Source organism: Candoia aspera, chromosome 3 (genome assembly GCF_035149785.1).
Source record: "Candoia aspera isolate rCanAsp1 chromosome 3, rCanAsp1.hap2, whole genome shotgun sequence".
In the NCBI taxonomy this organism is placed as follows: domain Eukaryota; kingdom Metazoa; phylum Chordata; class Lepidosauria; order Squamata; family Boidae; genus Candoia; species Candoia aspera.
Window position 1 is genome coordinate 176,126,831 of NC_086155.1, and position 14,666 is coordinate 176,141,496.

The 14,666-nt window shown below is 37.6% G+C and overlaps 1 protein-coding gene across 1 annotated transcript in view; it reads right to left on the bottom strand.

The window, feature by feature from the left end:
* Nucleotides 1–14,666, bottom strand: part of EYA1 (EYA transcriptional coactivator and phosphatase 1) — a 94,140-nt gene that overhangs the window by 41,799 nt on the left and 37,675 nt on the right. Inside the window, exons 11-12 of the mRNA XM_063299380.1 lie at nucleotides 13,230–13,366; nucleotides 12,241–12,324 (exon numbers count right to left, since the gene is read on the bottom strand). Of these exons, the coding sequence (XP_063155450.1) occupies nucleotides 12,241–12,324; nucleotides 13,230–13,366 (221 nt within the window). The remainder of the gene's footprint in view (nucleotides 1–12,240; nucleotides 12,325–13,229; nucleotides 13,367–14,666) is intronic.

Sequence of the window (14,666 nt, forward strand, 5' to 3'; positions counted from 1 at the left end):
TATTAGTGGTCAGAGGCACCACACTTACAACATAACAGACTTTAGAACAATCATACTATATTTATTTTCTTGAAAGACTGGCCTCTAAAACAAGAGTCGTTACAGCTTTAAAAAGAAGCCACTATTGTACAACTTCCTTGTGGACACCTGACTAACAGATGCTTCCATATGCAAACCTTTAAAGATACTGAAACTCTAATTATGCAGGGTAACAGCTTATGTAGAAGTCTGTATGATCTCATATTACTACTCAATGTATGAATACTGCCTCCTTTTCAGGCATGCCCTCACTTCCTGTTAAAATATAAGAACGAATGAGGTCATTATATTTTTAATTGGGTAGGCCAATACAAAACTCATCTGGAAGCTCTAAAGTTGGAAACTGATTTTGTAGAGATTGTTACGTCAGAAACATATTTTATCTAAGAAGCCTTAAGATACAGAAAGTTTCAAGGCCTCTTGTTTGGGACCACACACATGGCAAGGGTTGTTACTCTTCTATATGCTATTTCCTGGCACAAATAGGAGTTGCAAACTATGAGTTTTGTTCACTTATATATGCATACATGGAGACTTCTCACACATGGGAGAAATTTTATCTGTACTGGAAAGAGTCAAAGAGGTAATTATTTTATTACATCTGAAGATGACGATGGAATAGAAACCAAAAGCAAAAGTTGAAGGGAACTACACTTTTATTTTCTTGGATTAAATCCCAATGAATTCAGTGAGAAAGCAAAAAAGCCATTACACTAAAATAAATATTGTGCATCAGCCCTTTCAGGATATTTTAAGCCAATATAAATGCACTACTGCCCAATCCAGATTAGGATTACCACACATGGGGATGAGGAAGACTATTCTTTCATTGTAGCCTCCCTTTTTGAGAAACCCCCTCCCCCTACAGAGCCTTGTTTGACTTCTAAATAAAGTACATAGTGGTGAGCCGCATTTAATTTAAACTTTTCAGCTGATTATGGCTGTATTGACATACCATCCCAAAATGTAAATGAGCCTTTAGAATAATAATAACAACAAAAGCAACAACAACCTATTTCTCAGTACCTTGAAATAATCAGCATACATAAAAGCAGTTTCCTATCTTACATTATTGAAACACAGTTTAGATTACATAGCTTCACAATGAAGATTAAGACAGTCTCAGAAGAAACTATCAAAAAGAAATGTATGACAATCATTTACACACTAATTCAATATAATAGAGTAAAACTAAAAAGTAGAAGATATAGGAAGGTATAGGACTGAGGATCTGGGAAACAATACCTTAAAACAAATATACTTTGGATTATTAATTATTGTATTTCAATGTTATGTTCAAGTTTAAGAGACTTTTAGAGTGTGTCAGTTGATAAATAGTGTAAATATTGCAGATTTAGAATATATCTGAACACAGTGATGTGCAAGCATCTAGATTGTACAGAATTGAACAGATATGCCTCTGAATAATGTGCCTGAGAAATTCTGGGGCCAATCTAAATTATACTTAAGTGATGTAAAGTAAGCTAGTTGAAATGCTAGCTATTCATAGACTGTCTTGCAACTAGCTTTTTTACACAGTGGGATGATTAAAAACAGGTAGTTACTACCTGTTCTTAAGGTTCTATCCCATTATTTTGCTCAATATTTAAACTTAGCAAATTATAAACAAGTAAAAGGGAAAAGCAATCTACATAAATTCCTATTTGTAAGCTTTTAAGAGACAACTACTGGCTGTTGTTGAATTAAAACAAATACTAGACACATAAATCTAATTGAGAAAGGAAATCTTACATTCATAACTTCTGATTCCACTGGTGAACAAAACTTTTAATCCTGAATTCTTGTCTAAATCTAACGTATTGTCTACAAGATTAAATTATTCCCATTTCTCCTATATCACAGAGTGACAGAACCCTATTATTATGGTTAATATCAGTTCTCCACTACAGACTCTCCTATATACTAGAATAGAAATTTTAGCTTCATTACATTTAGAGCTGACTGTGTTTTAACCCTCTGCAAGTCTCTTTGCTCTCCTAGACCCTGCGTAAAGGACAAATGTCCTGACAGAGAATCTAAAGAATAAATAGCACAACCAATTTTTAAGCTTGTATACTTGAACACAAGTACAATAGTGACTAGAATTGGAATATGGACTGAGTTGAGATAATTGAAATCTTTTTATTTCTTACTTTAATTCATTTCTGAATAATTACTGCAAAATTAAATGTTTTTTAAAAGTGCCATGATCCATTTAAAAAGTGCCATTTATGAATATAAATTGTATATTTATTAGGATCTATTAGCATTTTTAATAAGGGATTGCCAAAATGAGGTACAAATTTCAACTGAATTATAACCAGCTTAGTTAAAAAGCAAATACCAATATGCTAAACTACATATCCTACACACACACACACACACGTGTCTTCTTAAAATCCTAGCTGCCTTTGTTTTCTGGTGAAGTAGAAGTTGGAAAACAGGAAAGTTCAGTTTTTGTGCCTGCCTCAGCTTATTTTCCAGTTAGCTGGAAAGCCAGAATTGAATACTTCTATGAAAGAAGTTGGGTTTTTTCCTTCTTTTTATGTACCATGTTATGACATACATCTCTTACAATTAAATCAAAGAAAAAAAATAACTCTTCATATGAACACTACAAAACTTCAAATGACACTGAGCTGTTGAACCATAATTGCCACTACATGAACAAGCTATCAGAATTTTAGTTAAGTACATACACTTTATTTATTTACTATCCTGCCTTTATTATTTTTATAAATAACTCAAGGTGGCGAACATACCTAATACTTCTTCCTCCTCCTATTTTCCCCACAACAACAACCTTGTGAGGTGAGCTGGGCTGAGAGAGAGTGACTGGCCCAAGGTCACCCAGCCAGCTTTCATGCCTAAGGCGGGACTAGAACTCACAATCTCCTGGTTTCTAGCCCGTTGCCTTAACCACTAGACCAAACTGGCTCTCTTTTAATGTTCTTCTGCACAGTGATTTCCTATCTTTTTCTTGATCTAAAACAAAGTAGTTACCATTTAATCTAAACTGGCAAACAATGGGTTTTCCGTTTGAAGAATTAAAAATCATAATTTGACAATGAGAATAGGAAAGAGTCAATATGTAAGCCTGACATTCATTTACATAATGCCAATACATAACCTGATGTTATATTTGAATCATCTTATTTTTTCTACTTTCCTATTCTTGCTTCATGTTTTGCAGGAATAATTTGGGCTCCAAAGAAACAGTCATCAGGCAGGAGGCACTGTCCAGTTCACAATGCATCCCAGCTGCTCATGGGTGAACTTAATAAGTGGTAAACCAATAGCCAGTCACAAATGCACAGAAGCATCTCTGTTTGCTTATTTATTTATTTACTTTTCAAATTTCTATCACCACCCATCTCTCCCGAAAAGGGGACTCTGGGAGGTTATTCAAAGAACATATCCCACCACTTCTATACTTCCTTTTTAGTGCAATATCTACACAGCTGTTAATTACTTGTTCTATGTGATCCATATTCAAGGTAGAGCTTACAGAAAAACTGTTTTTCACCAGCATTCAAATTATATACTTTATTCCTGAGAAAATATAATTCTCTCCTCTGAAAAAATATAATTCTCTCCTCCACAGCTTTTACAGGTAGTCCTCACTTAATGACCGTTCATTTAACGATGGTCCAAAGTTATGATGGTCTCGGAAAAAGCGCTTTACAACTTGTATTCACACTTATGACCGTTGGAAAACATTGCACCACCCCCACAGTCATGTGGTCGCAATTCAGGCACTTGGTAGCTAATTCACATTTACGACCAGTTGCAGCATCCTGCGGTCACATGATTCTGATTTGCGAACTTTTTTGCCTGTTTCTGGCAAAAAATGTCCATTGGGGAAGCTGGATTTTCTTGACAACCATCATAAAATGGTCATAAAATTGGGTCTGGTCACATGGTGACTCACTTAATGACCATACTACTTAACAACCAGTTTTCCAGTCCTGATTGTGGTCGTTAAGTAAGGACCACTTATACTGCTATCACGATTAGTGTGCTAAAACTGACTGAATGAGTTTCATAAATAACTCTTCGTTCATGTCCGTATCAGTAATGACATCCAATATTGTGCAAGCAGCCTTCTGTTAATGTAGGCTTGCTACTCCAGAATCTTTTCTTTGCCTCCCCCCCGCCAGCTTTATCCAAGGCTATTGCTGAAAAATCTGTGTAAAATTTATTCCATTTTGAGATAGGAAACTCATGAATCCTATAATGTAAATCCTATAATATACAGGATTAATATATTAAAGCAATTCACAAAGTAAAATCAGCTGCAAACACATTAATTCATCATCCCAGTAGCTGCTAGTATTCCCAAAAAATAAACAAATCAAAATAACAATGCAAGTTAAGTAATACCTTCAGCAAACAAATCCTTCTGCAAAATTTTCATTTCAGCCTTCTGCACTCTCCCCACATCTGTATCAGTTGATTTCTCACTTATCCTCAGCAATTATGAGTAGCAGGAACCCATAGAAAAGGAATCTGTTCCACTAATCACTGCTGTACCATTGAAGGAACTTTTTCTCATGTAATAAATACATAAAAAATGATCAGAGCCACTGCATATAACCTACTTTGTAAATATATTTCTCATCTTACTCAGGTCTGGTGTGTGTGTGTGTGTGTGTGTGTATACAGAGAGAGAGAGAGAGAGAGATATTTTATTTTTCTGTTAGTATGAGCAAACTTATACTTTTATGGAAGTAAACTATGATCAAATTGACCCTCAAAAAGTGAATGTATCTGAGAATAAGATACAAGTTTGAGCCATGTCATATTTCCCTTCCCGCTTGTAGATACTGTAACTTTATTACTTTATTCCCCCTTGATTAATGGCAGAATATCAATTAGGTAAGATATAATAAATAGTAAACCTGATTTTATAAAAAGTAAAAAAGAAGCTGAATCCATGTAACGTCTTATGTGACCAGTATTATATTGTATCTATACCATAAGCTAGCTTTTAGTGTACAACAACTATGCTGAATACAATAAACTACTGCATAGATTTCTACTCTAGTAAAAAAAAGAGGACAGCAACTGCATCTTACACCAAGTTAATTTTTACTTGTGCCTCCTACTTCAGGCCATACACATCTGTGCCATTTTTTACAGAGATGCAACCCTAAATTGGATCATTTGTTATTTGTCTGAATTTCATTTCTACGGGTAGTCCTCAGTTACTGACCATTTGTTCAGTGACCGTTCCAAGTTACAACAGTCCTGAAAAAATAGCTTTACGGCTCATTTACAACCCTTGTAGCGTCCCTCAGTTGTGATCACCATTACAGCCAGTACGCATTGTTTTGTGCCTGACCTGTTTTTTTTTCTTCCACACCTTGCAGAGCAGAGAGACTGGAAAGGGATTTCAAGAGAGTAAGGTGTTTGCTCTTTTACAGATCGAAAACAAAGTGATTGCACCAGCAGCCTGGGGCTGGGAGCTGCAGGTGTCCTACACAAACAGCTTACAGTACTTTCTTGAAATCTCTTCCTCTCCAATCTCTTCATTTTGCAAGGAGAGTGGGGAGAAAAAAAAGCAAGTGGTTTCTGTAGACAAATCTCTCCTTTGCCTGACCCTTTCCCGCTGCTGGTGTGATTGCATTACTCTGACCTGCCCCCCTAGAGGGATTGGAGAAAAAGGGATTTCAAGAAAGTAAACTGCGTAGCATGCCTGCAGCTCCCAGCCCCAGGCTGTGGTGTGATCTTATTGCTTTCGATGTGTACAAGACAGTAAGCAGGCACTTGAGCATTCCAAAGGGTGGGGAAGTAGTTAGGAGGCAAACAAAAGCCAAAGGTGTGAAACTGAGTAATCTTGTCTAGCTGGAAAGCACACTCGTGGCCATGTGATTTCCCACTTAGCGACTGCTTCGCTTAGCAGTGGAGTCACTGGTACCTATTAGGGTTGTTAAGCGAGGACTACCTGTACTGAGCATGCTGAATTTTTTTTTTTCATTCATGGAAGAATTAAATTACCTAAAAAGAACTGTGATCATATGAAAGTTACCTATAACAGGTAGCCCCACTAAGTCCTGCTATGTTGTTGTGGTGTGTGTGTGTGTGTTTCTGGAAGGGGTAAACAAAGAACATCAGGAGTGTACACCAAGGATATATATTCCCAACAGAATGACCAATGCATGAAGATCATCCCAGCTACCCAGTTAAAGCAAGCAGGAACCTATGTTGGGCAGCAGCGATATAGGAAGATGCTAGAAGCAGATGGTCACTTTAGTGATAATGGCAAAGGGATCATTTCATATGGCATGGGAGAAACCAACAGTAAACCACTCCTGTATTTTACCAAGAAAACCACGTGGACAGAAAACAGAGTGATTGATTATACAGTGTTGATTGATAGGCCAATAAGTCTGGATGGGACTCAAAATGCTATTGAGGAAATGCTGAGGATCTTTCAGCATACTAAGTGATATTTATGATGAGAGGAGATTAAAGCCTTTGGGATGTCTACTTGCTGATATTTTCATGCAGGAAAAGAAAATCTGAAGCTTTAAAGACAGAATTACAGTGGTAACATGGAGCTTTGAAAGAATAAACATGGGAAAGCTCAACACAACGAAAGTTGAAATGAACTGACTACGCGTTGACACTTTAGCCATCAATGAATTGAAATACACTGGAATTGGACACTTTCAGTCAGAAAATAATATTGTTCACTAACAGGACTTGAAAAACAAAGAAGGGACAGCACCGCTTTCATAGTCATGAAGGATATAGCAAAGACAGTGCATGCAGTTAATGATTGAATAATATCAATTAGACACTGCTGCCTGACAACCCTTTAATATGATGGTTCTCAAAGTTTATGCTCCAACTACTGATGCAGAGGAGGTTTTGTGGTCAAGTTGAGTCTGAAACTGACAAAATATGCACACATGACCTGCTGTTTATAGTTGAAGACTGGAATACCAAAGTTGTAAAGAAATAGTAGAGAGGAACACACAGTTGGGCTTGTATAGCTTAGGAAAGAAAAATGAAAAAAATACTGAGGAAGGCTAGATTGGAAGATGGGCATGGTTTTAAAACTGGAGGAAGAATAATCAGTAACCCACATTGTGCTCATGACACTACAGAAAGTCCTCATTTAACGACCACTCATTGAGCAACCATTTGAAGTTACGATGGTGCTGAATGAGTAGTACTTATGACCGATCCTAGAAGTTCTGGCCATCCCAGCACCCCTGCAGTCACATGATCCCAATCTGGGTGCTTGGCAACTGGCTTACGCTTGTAATGGTTGCAGCGTCCCATAGTCACATGATCACCATTTGTGACCTTCCCTGCCAGCTTCCCACCAGCAAAGTCAATAGGGAAGCTGGCAGGGAAAGTTGCAAGTCACCTTACCACAAGTACAGGTAAGTCATTCACATCCTCCCCCACCTGGCAGCAGCTATCCCTGGACCTGCTGCACTTGCGCTGGCCACCCGCACACCCTCCCCTGCCCAACAGCAGCCACCCCCAGCTCTGCTGTGCTTGTGCCACACCGGCCACCCATGCACGCTCCCCTACCTGGCAGCAGCCACTTACCTGCCTGCTGGCCTGCTTGCAAGCCACCTGGGACTCTCTTAAGGACCCACAATCCTCACTTAATGATGGCAACGGGGAGTGCCAGGATTGCTGTAGCTAAGTGATACAGTCACATGTCATACTTTACGACTGCATTGCTTGGCAACAGAAATTCCATCCCAATTATCGTTGTTAACTGAGGACTTGCTGAACTCTGATTGCTGAAAATGCAAATGATCTGAAAGCTCTAGTAATGCAAGTTTAACTATAAAGAAGACCAAACTAATAGTATAATAGGTACAGCAACCAGCCTTAAAATTGACAATTAATATATTGAAGTGGTAGCTGGCTTCTCCCTTTTAGAATCAACTATCAACAGTAAAGGAACCAGCAGTCAAGAAATATGCTACAAATTAGCACTTGGTAGGAGCAATGAAGGCCTAGGAAAAGATATTCAAATGCTATGATAGGTCTATACCTACAAAGGTCAGAATTTTTGCAGGCAAGTTTTCTCTGCAATGCTGTATGGAATCAAAAGCTGTACAGAAAGAGTATTGACACTTTTGAAGTATGATAATAGAAAAGATTCCTGAGAATTCCATAGATAGGCAAGAAAACAAACAAATGGATCAAAGAACAAATCAATCCAGAGTTCTCACTAGAGGTATAAACAACCAGGCTCAAATTATCCTACTTTGGACACATTATACAAAGATCTAGCTCTTTGGAAAAGGCTCTAATGCTGGGAAACGTAGAAGGAAAGAGAAGAAGCGGACACCCAGCAGGAAGGTGGGTGGATTCAGTTGCAGTGGCGATGAATGCACCATTGGAAGACCAGGTTAAAGCCATATCGTCATGGAGAAAATCTATTTATGTGGTCGCCAAGAGTTTTGATGACATGTAATCAATCAATCAATGAAATATTTTATCGCATCATAACAGCTGTACCATGTAACCAATTTTCATCAGCCCATTTATTTAATAGCAAGATTTCATTTATTTTTCATTACAGTGATATGATATTAATACAGTATGTAATATACTTTTGTTGTTTATTCGTTTAGTCACTTCTGACTCTTCGTGACTTCATGGACCAGCCCACGCCAGAGCTTCCTGTCGGTCGTCAACACCCCCAGCTCCCCCAGGGACGGGTCCGTCACCTCTAGAATATCATCCATCCATCTTGCCCTTGGTCGGCCCCTCTTCCTTTTGCCTTCCACTCTCCCTAGCATCAGCATCTTCTCCAGGGTGTCCTGTCTTCTCATTATGTGGCCAAAGTATTTCAGTTTTGCCTTTAATATCATTCCCTCAAGTGAGCAGTCTGGCTTTATTTCCTGGAGAATGGACTGGTTTGATCTTCTTGCAGTCCAAGGCACTCTCAGAACTTTCCTCCAACACCACAGTTCAAAAGCATTGATCTTCCTTCTCTCAGCCTTCCTTATGGTCCAGCTCTCACAGCCATATGTTACTACGGGGAACACCATGCTTTAACAATGCAGACCTTTGTTGTCAGTGTGATGTCTCTGCTCTTAACTATTTTATCGAGATTTGTCATTGCTCTTCTCCCAAGGATTAAGCGTCTTCTGATTTCCTGACTGCAGTCAGCATCTCCAGTAATCCTCGCACCTAGAAATACAAAGTCTTTCACTGCTTCTACATTTTCTCCCTCTATTTGCCAGTTATCAATCAAGCTGGTTGCCATAATCTTGGTTATTTTGAGGTTTAGCTGCAAGCCGGCTTTTGCACTTTCATCATAAGGCTCCTCAGTTCCTCTTCGCTTTCAGCCATCAAAGTGGTATCATCTGCATATCTGAGATTGTTAATTGTTTCTTCCAGCAATTTTAACTCCAGCCTTGGATTCCTCAAGCCCAGCATGTTGCATGATGTGTTCTGCATACAAGTTGAATAGGTAGGGTGAGAGTATACAGCCCTGCCATACTCCTTTCCCAATCTTAAACCAGTCTGTTGTTCCGTGGTCTGTTCTTACTGTTGCTACTTGGTCGTTATACAGATTCTTCAGGAGGCAGACAAGATGACTTGGTATCCCCATACCACTAAGAACTTGCCACAATTTGTTATGGTCCACACAGTCAAAGGCTTTAGAAGAGTCAAGAAAACAGAAATAGATGTTTTTCTGAAACTCCCTGGCTTTTTCCATTATCCAGCGGATATTGGCAATTTGGTCCCTAGTTCCTCTGCCTTTTCTAAACCCAGCGTGTACATCTGGCAATTCTCGCTCCATGAACTGCTGAAGTCTACCTTGCAGGATCTTGAGCATTACCTTACTGGCATGTGAAATGAGTCCCACTGTTCGATAGTTTGAACATTCTTTAGTGTTCCCCTTTTTTGGTATGGGGATATAAGTTGATTTTTTCCAGTCTGATGGCCATTCTTGTCTTTTCCAAATTTGCTGGCATATAGCATGCATTACCTTGACAGCATCATCTTGCAAGATTTTGAACAGTTCAGCTGGGATGCTGTCATCTCCTGCTGCCTTGTTATTAGCAATGCTTCTTAAGGCCCATTCAACCTCACTCTTCAGGATGTCTGGCTCTAGCTCACTGACCACACTGTCAAAGCTATCCCCGATATTGTTATCCTTCCTATACAGGTCTTCTGTATATTCTTGCCACCTTTTCTTGATCTCTTCTTCTTCTGTTAGGTCCTTGCCATCTTTGTTTTTGATCATACCCATTTTGGCCTGGAATTTACCTCCAATGTTTCTAATTTTCTGGAAGAGGTCTCTTGTCCTTCCTATTCTATTGTCTTCTTCCACTTCCACGCATTGTTTTTTTAAAGATAATTCCTTGTCTCTTCTGGCTAACCTCTGGAATTTTGCATTTAATTGGGCAGATCTCCCCCTGTCACTGTTGCCTTTTGCTTTCCTTCTTTGTTGGGCTACTTCTAGTGTCTCAGCAGACAGCCATTTTGCCTTCTTGGTTTTCTCTTTCTTCAGGATGTATTTTGTTGCCGCCTCCTGAACAATGTTGCGAACTTCTGTCCATAGTTCTTCTGGGACCCTATCTACTAAGTCCAGTCCCTTAAATCTATTCTTCACCTCCGCTGCATATTCCTTAGGAATATTAGTGAGCTCATATCTAGCTGATCTGTGGGTCTTCCCTAATCTCTTGAGTCTGATCCTAAATTGTGCAAGAAGTTCATGATCTGAACTACAGTCAGCTCCAGATCTTGTTTTTACCGACTGTATAGATGTCCGCCACCTTTGGCTGCAAAGGATGTAGTCAATCTGATTTCGGTGTTGTCCATCTGGTGAAGTCCATGTATAAAGCGGTCTCTTAGGTTGTTGGAAGAGAGTGTTTGTTATGCAGAGTGAGTTGTCTTGGCAAAATTCTATCAGCCTATGTCCTGCTTCATTTTGTTCTCCCAGGCCATGCTTACCTGTAATTCCAGGTGTCATTTGACTGCCCACCTTAGCATTCCAGTCTACCGTGATGAAAATAACATCTGTTTTAGGCGTGTTGTCCAGTAGGTGCTGCAGATCCTCATAGAACTGCTCTACTTCAGCTTCTTCAGCATCTGTGGTTGGGGCGTATATTTGGATCATTGTGATGTTAGATGGCTTGCCCTGAATTCGAATTGAGATCATTCTATCATGTTTTGGATTGTATCCAAGCACTGCTTTAGCCACTTTACTATTAATTATGAAGGCTACTCCATTTCTTCTGTGGTCCTCTTGTCCACAGTAGTAGATCTGGTGGTCATTTGATGTGAAGTGGCCCATTCCAGTCCATTTCAGTTCACTGACGCCCAAACGTCTATCTTTAATCTTGACATATGTAATATACTATACCAATCTAATAAATAATAAACAATATTGATGGGCATATATAAGAAGTTCTTTATGTAGTTCCACCTAGAATATCTGATTTATATCCAGTATTAGAAAGCTGGAACTGAACAATTTTTATCCTCACCATAAATTGGATTTACTTTGTTTTAGAGTTCTACCATAACAAATTTTATTTAATAATTTTCTATCTTTTTTCCTTTCATCCAGCAGAATAAAGGACACTTTATTTATTTATTTAGAAGCATGCTATTATTTAGAGTGGTAAACATTTTTATATGAAGAATTCAGTAGGGAATTTGTACAACAGTAATAACGAAAGTACATAAAGTTTTAGCATATTCACAATTTTTGAATATGTTAATATGAGGAGTACTTGCAGCATGGATTCCTAGTGTACTGTTATAGGGACTCTACACTGAAAATACAAAAATGTATTTAATTTTTTGGAAATCAATATTAGTTTATAAATAATTTTATTTTTCAGAATTATTTGTAAAGTTTTCCTGAATTCACTATCAACTCCTGGTGACTACATGGACACATCCGTATTGATTTCTTTGCAACAATATGGATGTTTCCAGGATGTTATTTCTTTTCAGGCTTCCTGGTGGTCTCCCAAATAGTAAATAAATCTGACCTTGCTTTGCTTTTCTGAGATCAGCTGCTACTGTTCAATAACAAGAAACTGACAATTTTCTTTAAGCTTCATAAGCATTGAAACCCCCTTGACAACTACTGTTTTTAATTCACTTTTAGCTTCAATAATTTATCCTATGATACTATTACTTTTTTCTATAGATTGCTTCTGCATGAACACATGTACAAATATATTGCATACTTACTCTCCCATATCTGTTAGCATACGATCCTGTGAGAAGCGAATGGAAAATGATGATTGTCTCATCCAAATCCCAAATGAATACTCTCTATGAAAAAATGAAATCAAAATATTTGCACCTGTTATGTTTTATAAAGTTGGTAAGTATAGTAGACATACCGTATATATAAGGCATTGCTCTGAAAGTTGTACTTGTGTTATAAAGCTATCTATTTTTTTTATTCAGTTTCAAACCAATGTCCATACTACAATGTAACATTTCAAAAATAATGGCATAATGCAATGTCTCTCAAGATATAGAATGGACAGTTGCTTATTAAAGCAGCCATATCTTTTTTCAGATTTATGCTGAAGTATTTAAAAAAATGCAGGAACTTTGAGGTGCTATGTTCATGCTCCTCTGCCTTTCAAAATATCTCTTCCAAATCATTTTTGAAGCAGGCAATCCTTAGTCTATATATACATCTGTCATAAAATGAGTTCAAGCTGGATTTGTTTCTAAATGTTTATAGCAATGCAGGTAGAGTCAATCAATTGTTGAATGCTATAAATTCAAAAACAAATTATACAATTATAAGTTGCCTTTCATATGGAAGTCCACCATCTTAGTCCACTAGTTCTTGTTTGCTGCATCCATAAACTTCCATAAACACAATCCACTTACTAGAACATTAATTGTAATTTAATTCTTTCTTTGGAAAATATGACATTTAGGGTTTGAACCTCAACTATATAAGGTCAGTCATGAAAGAGTTATGTAACTGTTTACCTTGAGAAGGAAACAACAGGAGTTCAGCTAGAGATGAATAATTTTGTAGAAGAAAACTCACTTGTAAAAGTACAGAAGTGTTACTAATGGAAATTTCAGCTAATTTTACTTTGCCTTCAACAGTTTTCATGAATTCAGTTTTGCTTTTCCTTATCAACTGTCCCTAATGCTGCTGGAGAGGATGAGTCAAAATATAAATAAAATAGCTGCTTCATATCCAATACCTCTAGGTCAGAGTCAGGTGGTGGTGAAGGATTATTATTCCTTCTGCCTCGGCCACGCGATTTGCCATCTGAGCTGCGACGCAACCTGTCTGCCTCTGAATCTTTAATAGGTGTTGTAGGAATTGCACTGTACTCTGCTGGAGAAGAGAAGAAAAATTTGCTCATATTTTAATTCAGTTGTAGCTTTCTGAATTTCATTATTTTAAGTAGGCTGCACTGATTTGGCCAATACAATTATCTTGTGATACACTGCAGTATTCATCTTGTGTTAATATTAGCATGCTTGGAAGAGCTCTTCCTAATCTAATCTATGCAACAATCAATAGATAATGAAAGTTCACTTTTTCTCCATTATCAAAGACTGACTGCTTGCAAAAAATTGAGTTCTAATTTTTAAGAATTCAGAATATGTTCCATCCAAAGCTAAGAATGTCTAAATTCCACTGATTTCAGTTAAGTATACTTTTTTGTTCACCATTTTTTGTTCTTAAACAAAAACCATCACCATAAAGAACTTTCAGTTTAAATTGGGCTAGTGATGAATGAGGGGCCAAACTGATCTGACAAATTTTGTAGGGACAAAAAAATAAATTTTGGGAGTGTGTGGGAGAAATTTATTTGAGGAAATCCTTCCAGTTACTCTCCTTTGCTACAAAATTCCTGGAGTGGTGTTTTTCAGTAGCCAAAGGATCTGTCCTTTATGCAAAGGAAATTTGGGAAGAATTTGGTTTCAGTGCTTATCAAAATAAAGTTAGTGAATGTGTGGCTATGGAGTCCCTGGTGCTCTCTGAGCCTTGTTGTTTTCTTGCAGATGTTTCACTGCCAGACTAGGCAACATCTTCAGTGCGAAAAAATGTGTGGCTAACTTTACATTCTTACTCATGGCTTAAACTCATGATCAATCTTACCTATGTTATAGTATTATTAAAAAGTAATATATGGCAAAAGACCAAACAGCATTTCGTTCTGTTATACATAGGGTCACCATGAGTCGTAAACGACTCGATGGCAACTAACAACAACAACATATAGATACTTCAGGAAAGTCAGGCTTCATAATATGATAGATTTATAGTTTCAGTTTAGCTTTACATAATTAATTCAATGTCTTCAAGAAACTGAATTAATATATTTATTTCCCTTATATTTAGCCAGAATTATCTTCAAACTGGCTATCAATCTATAGATTGCCAGCCCCCACCTTGAAGCTGATGAAATTTTCATTTTTGCTGTAATGGGTGAATATTCTAAAATAAATATTTTGTTCTCAATCTATGCATAACGTATGTCAGTCAGGTTTTAAAAATAACTGCAGCAGGAATGTGAAGTGAGGGGGAAAAAAAGGCAATGAGACGTTTGATGCCAACAAAGATGTACCTTTGATCTTAGGCATTTAGATCCTGATTCTATTGAGAATCTTAAATGCCCTAATTTGGG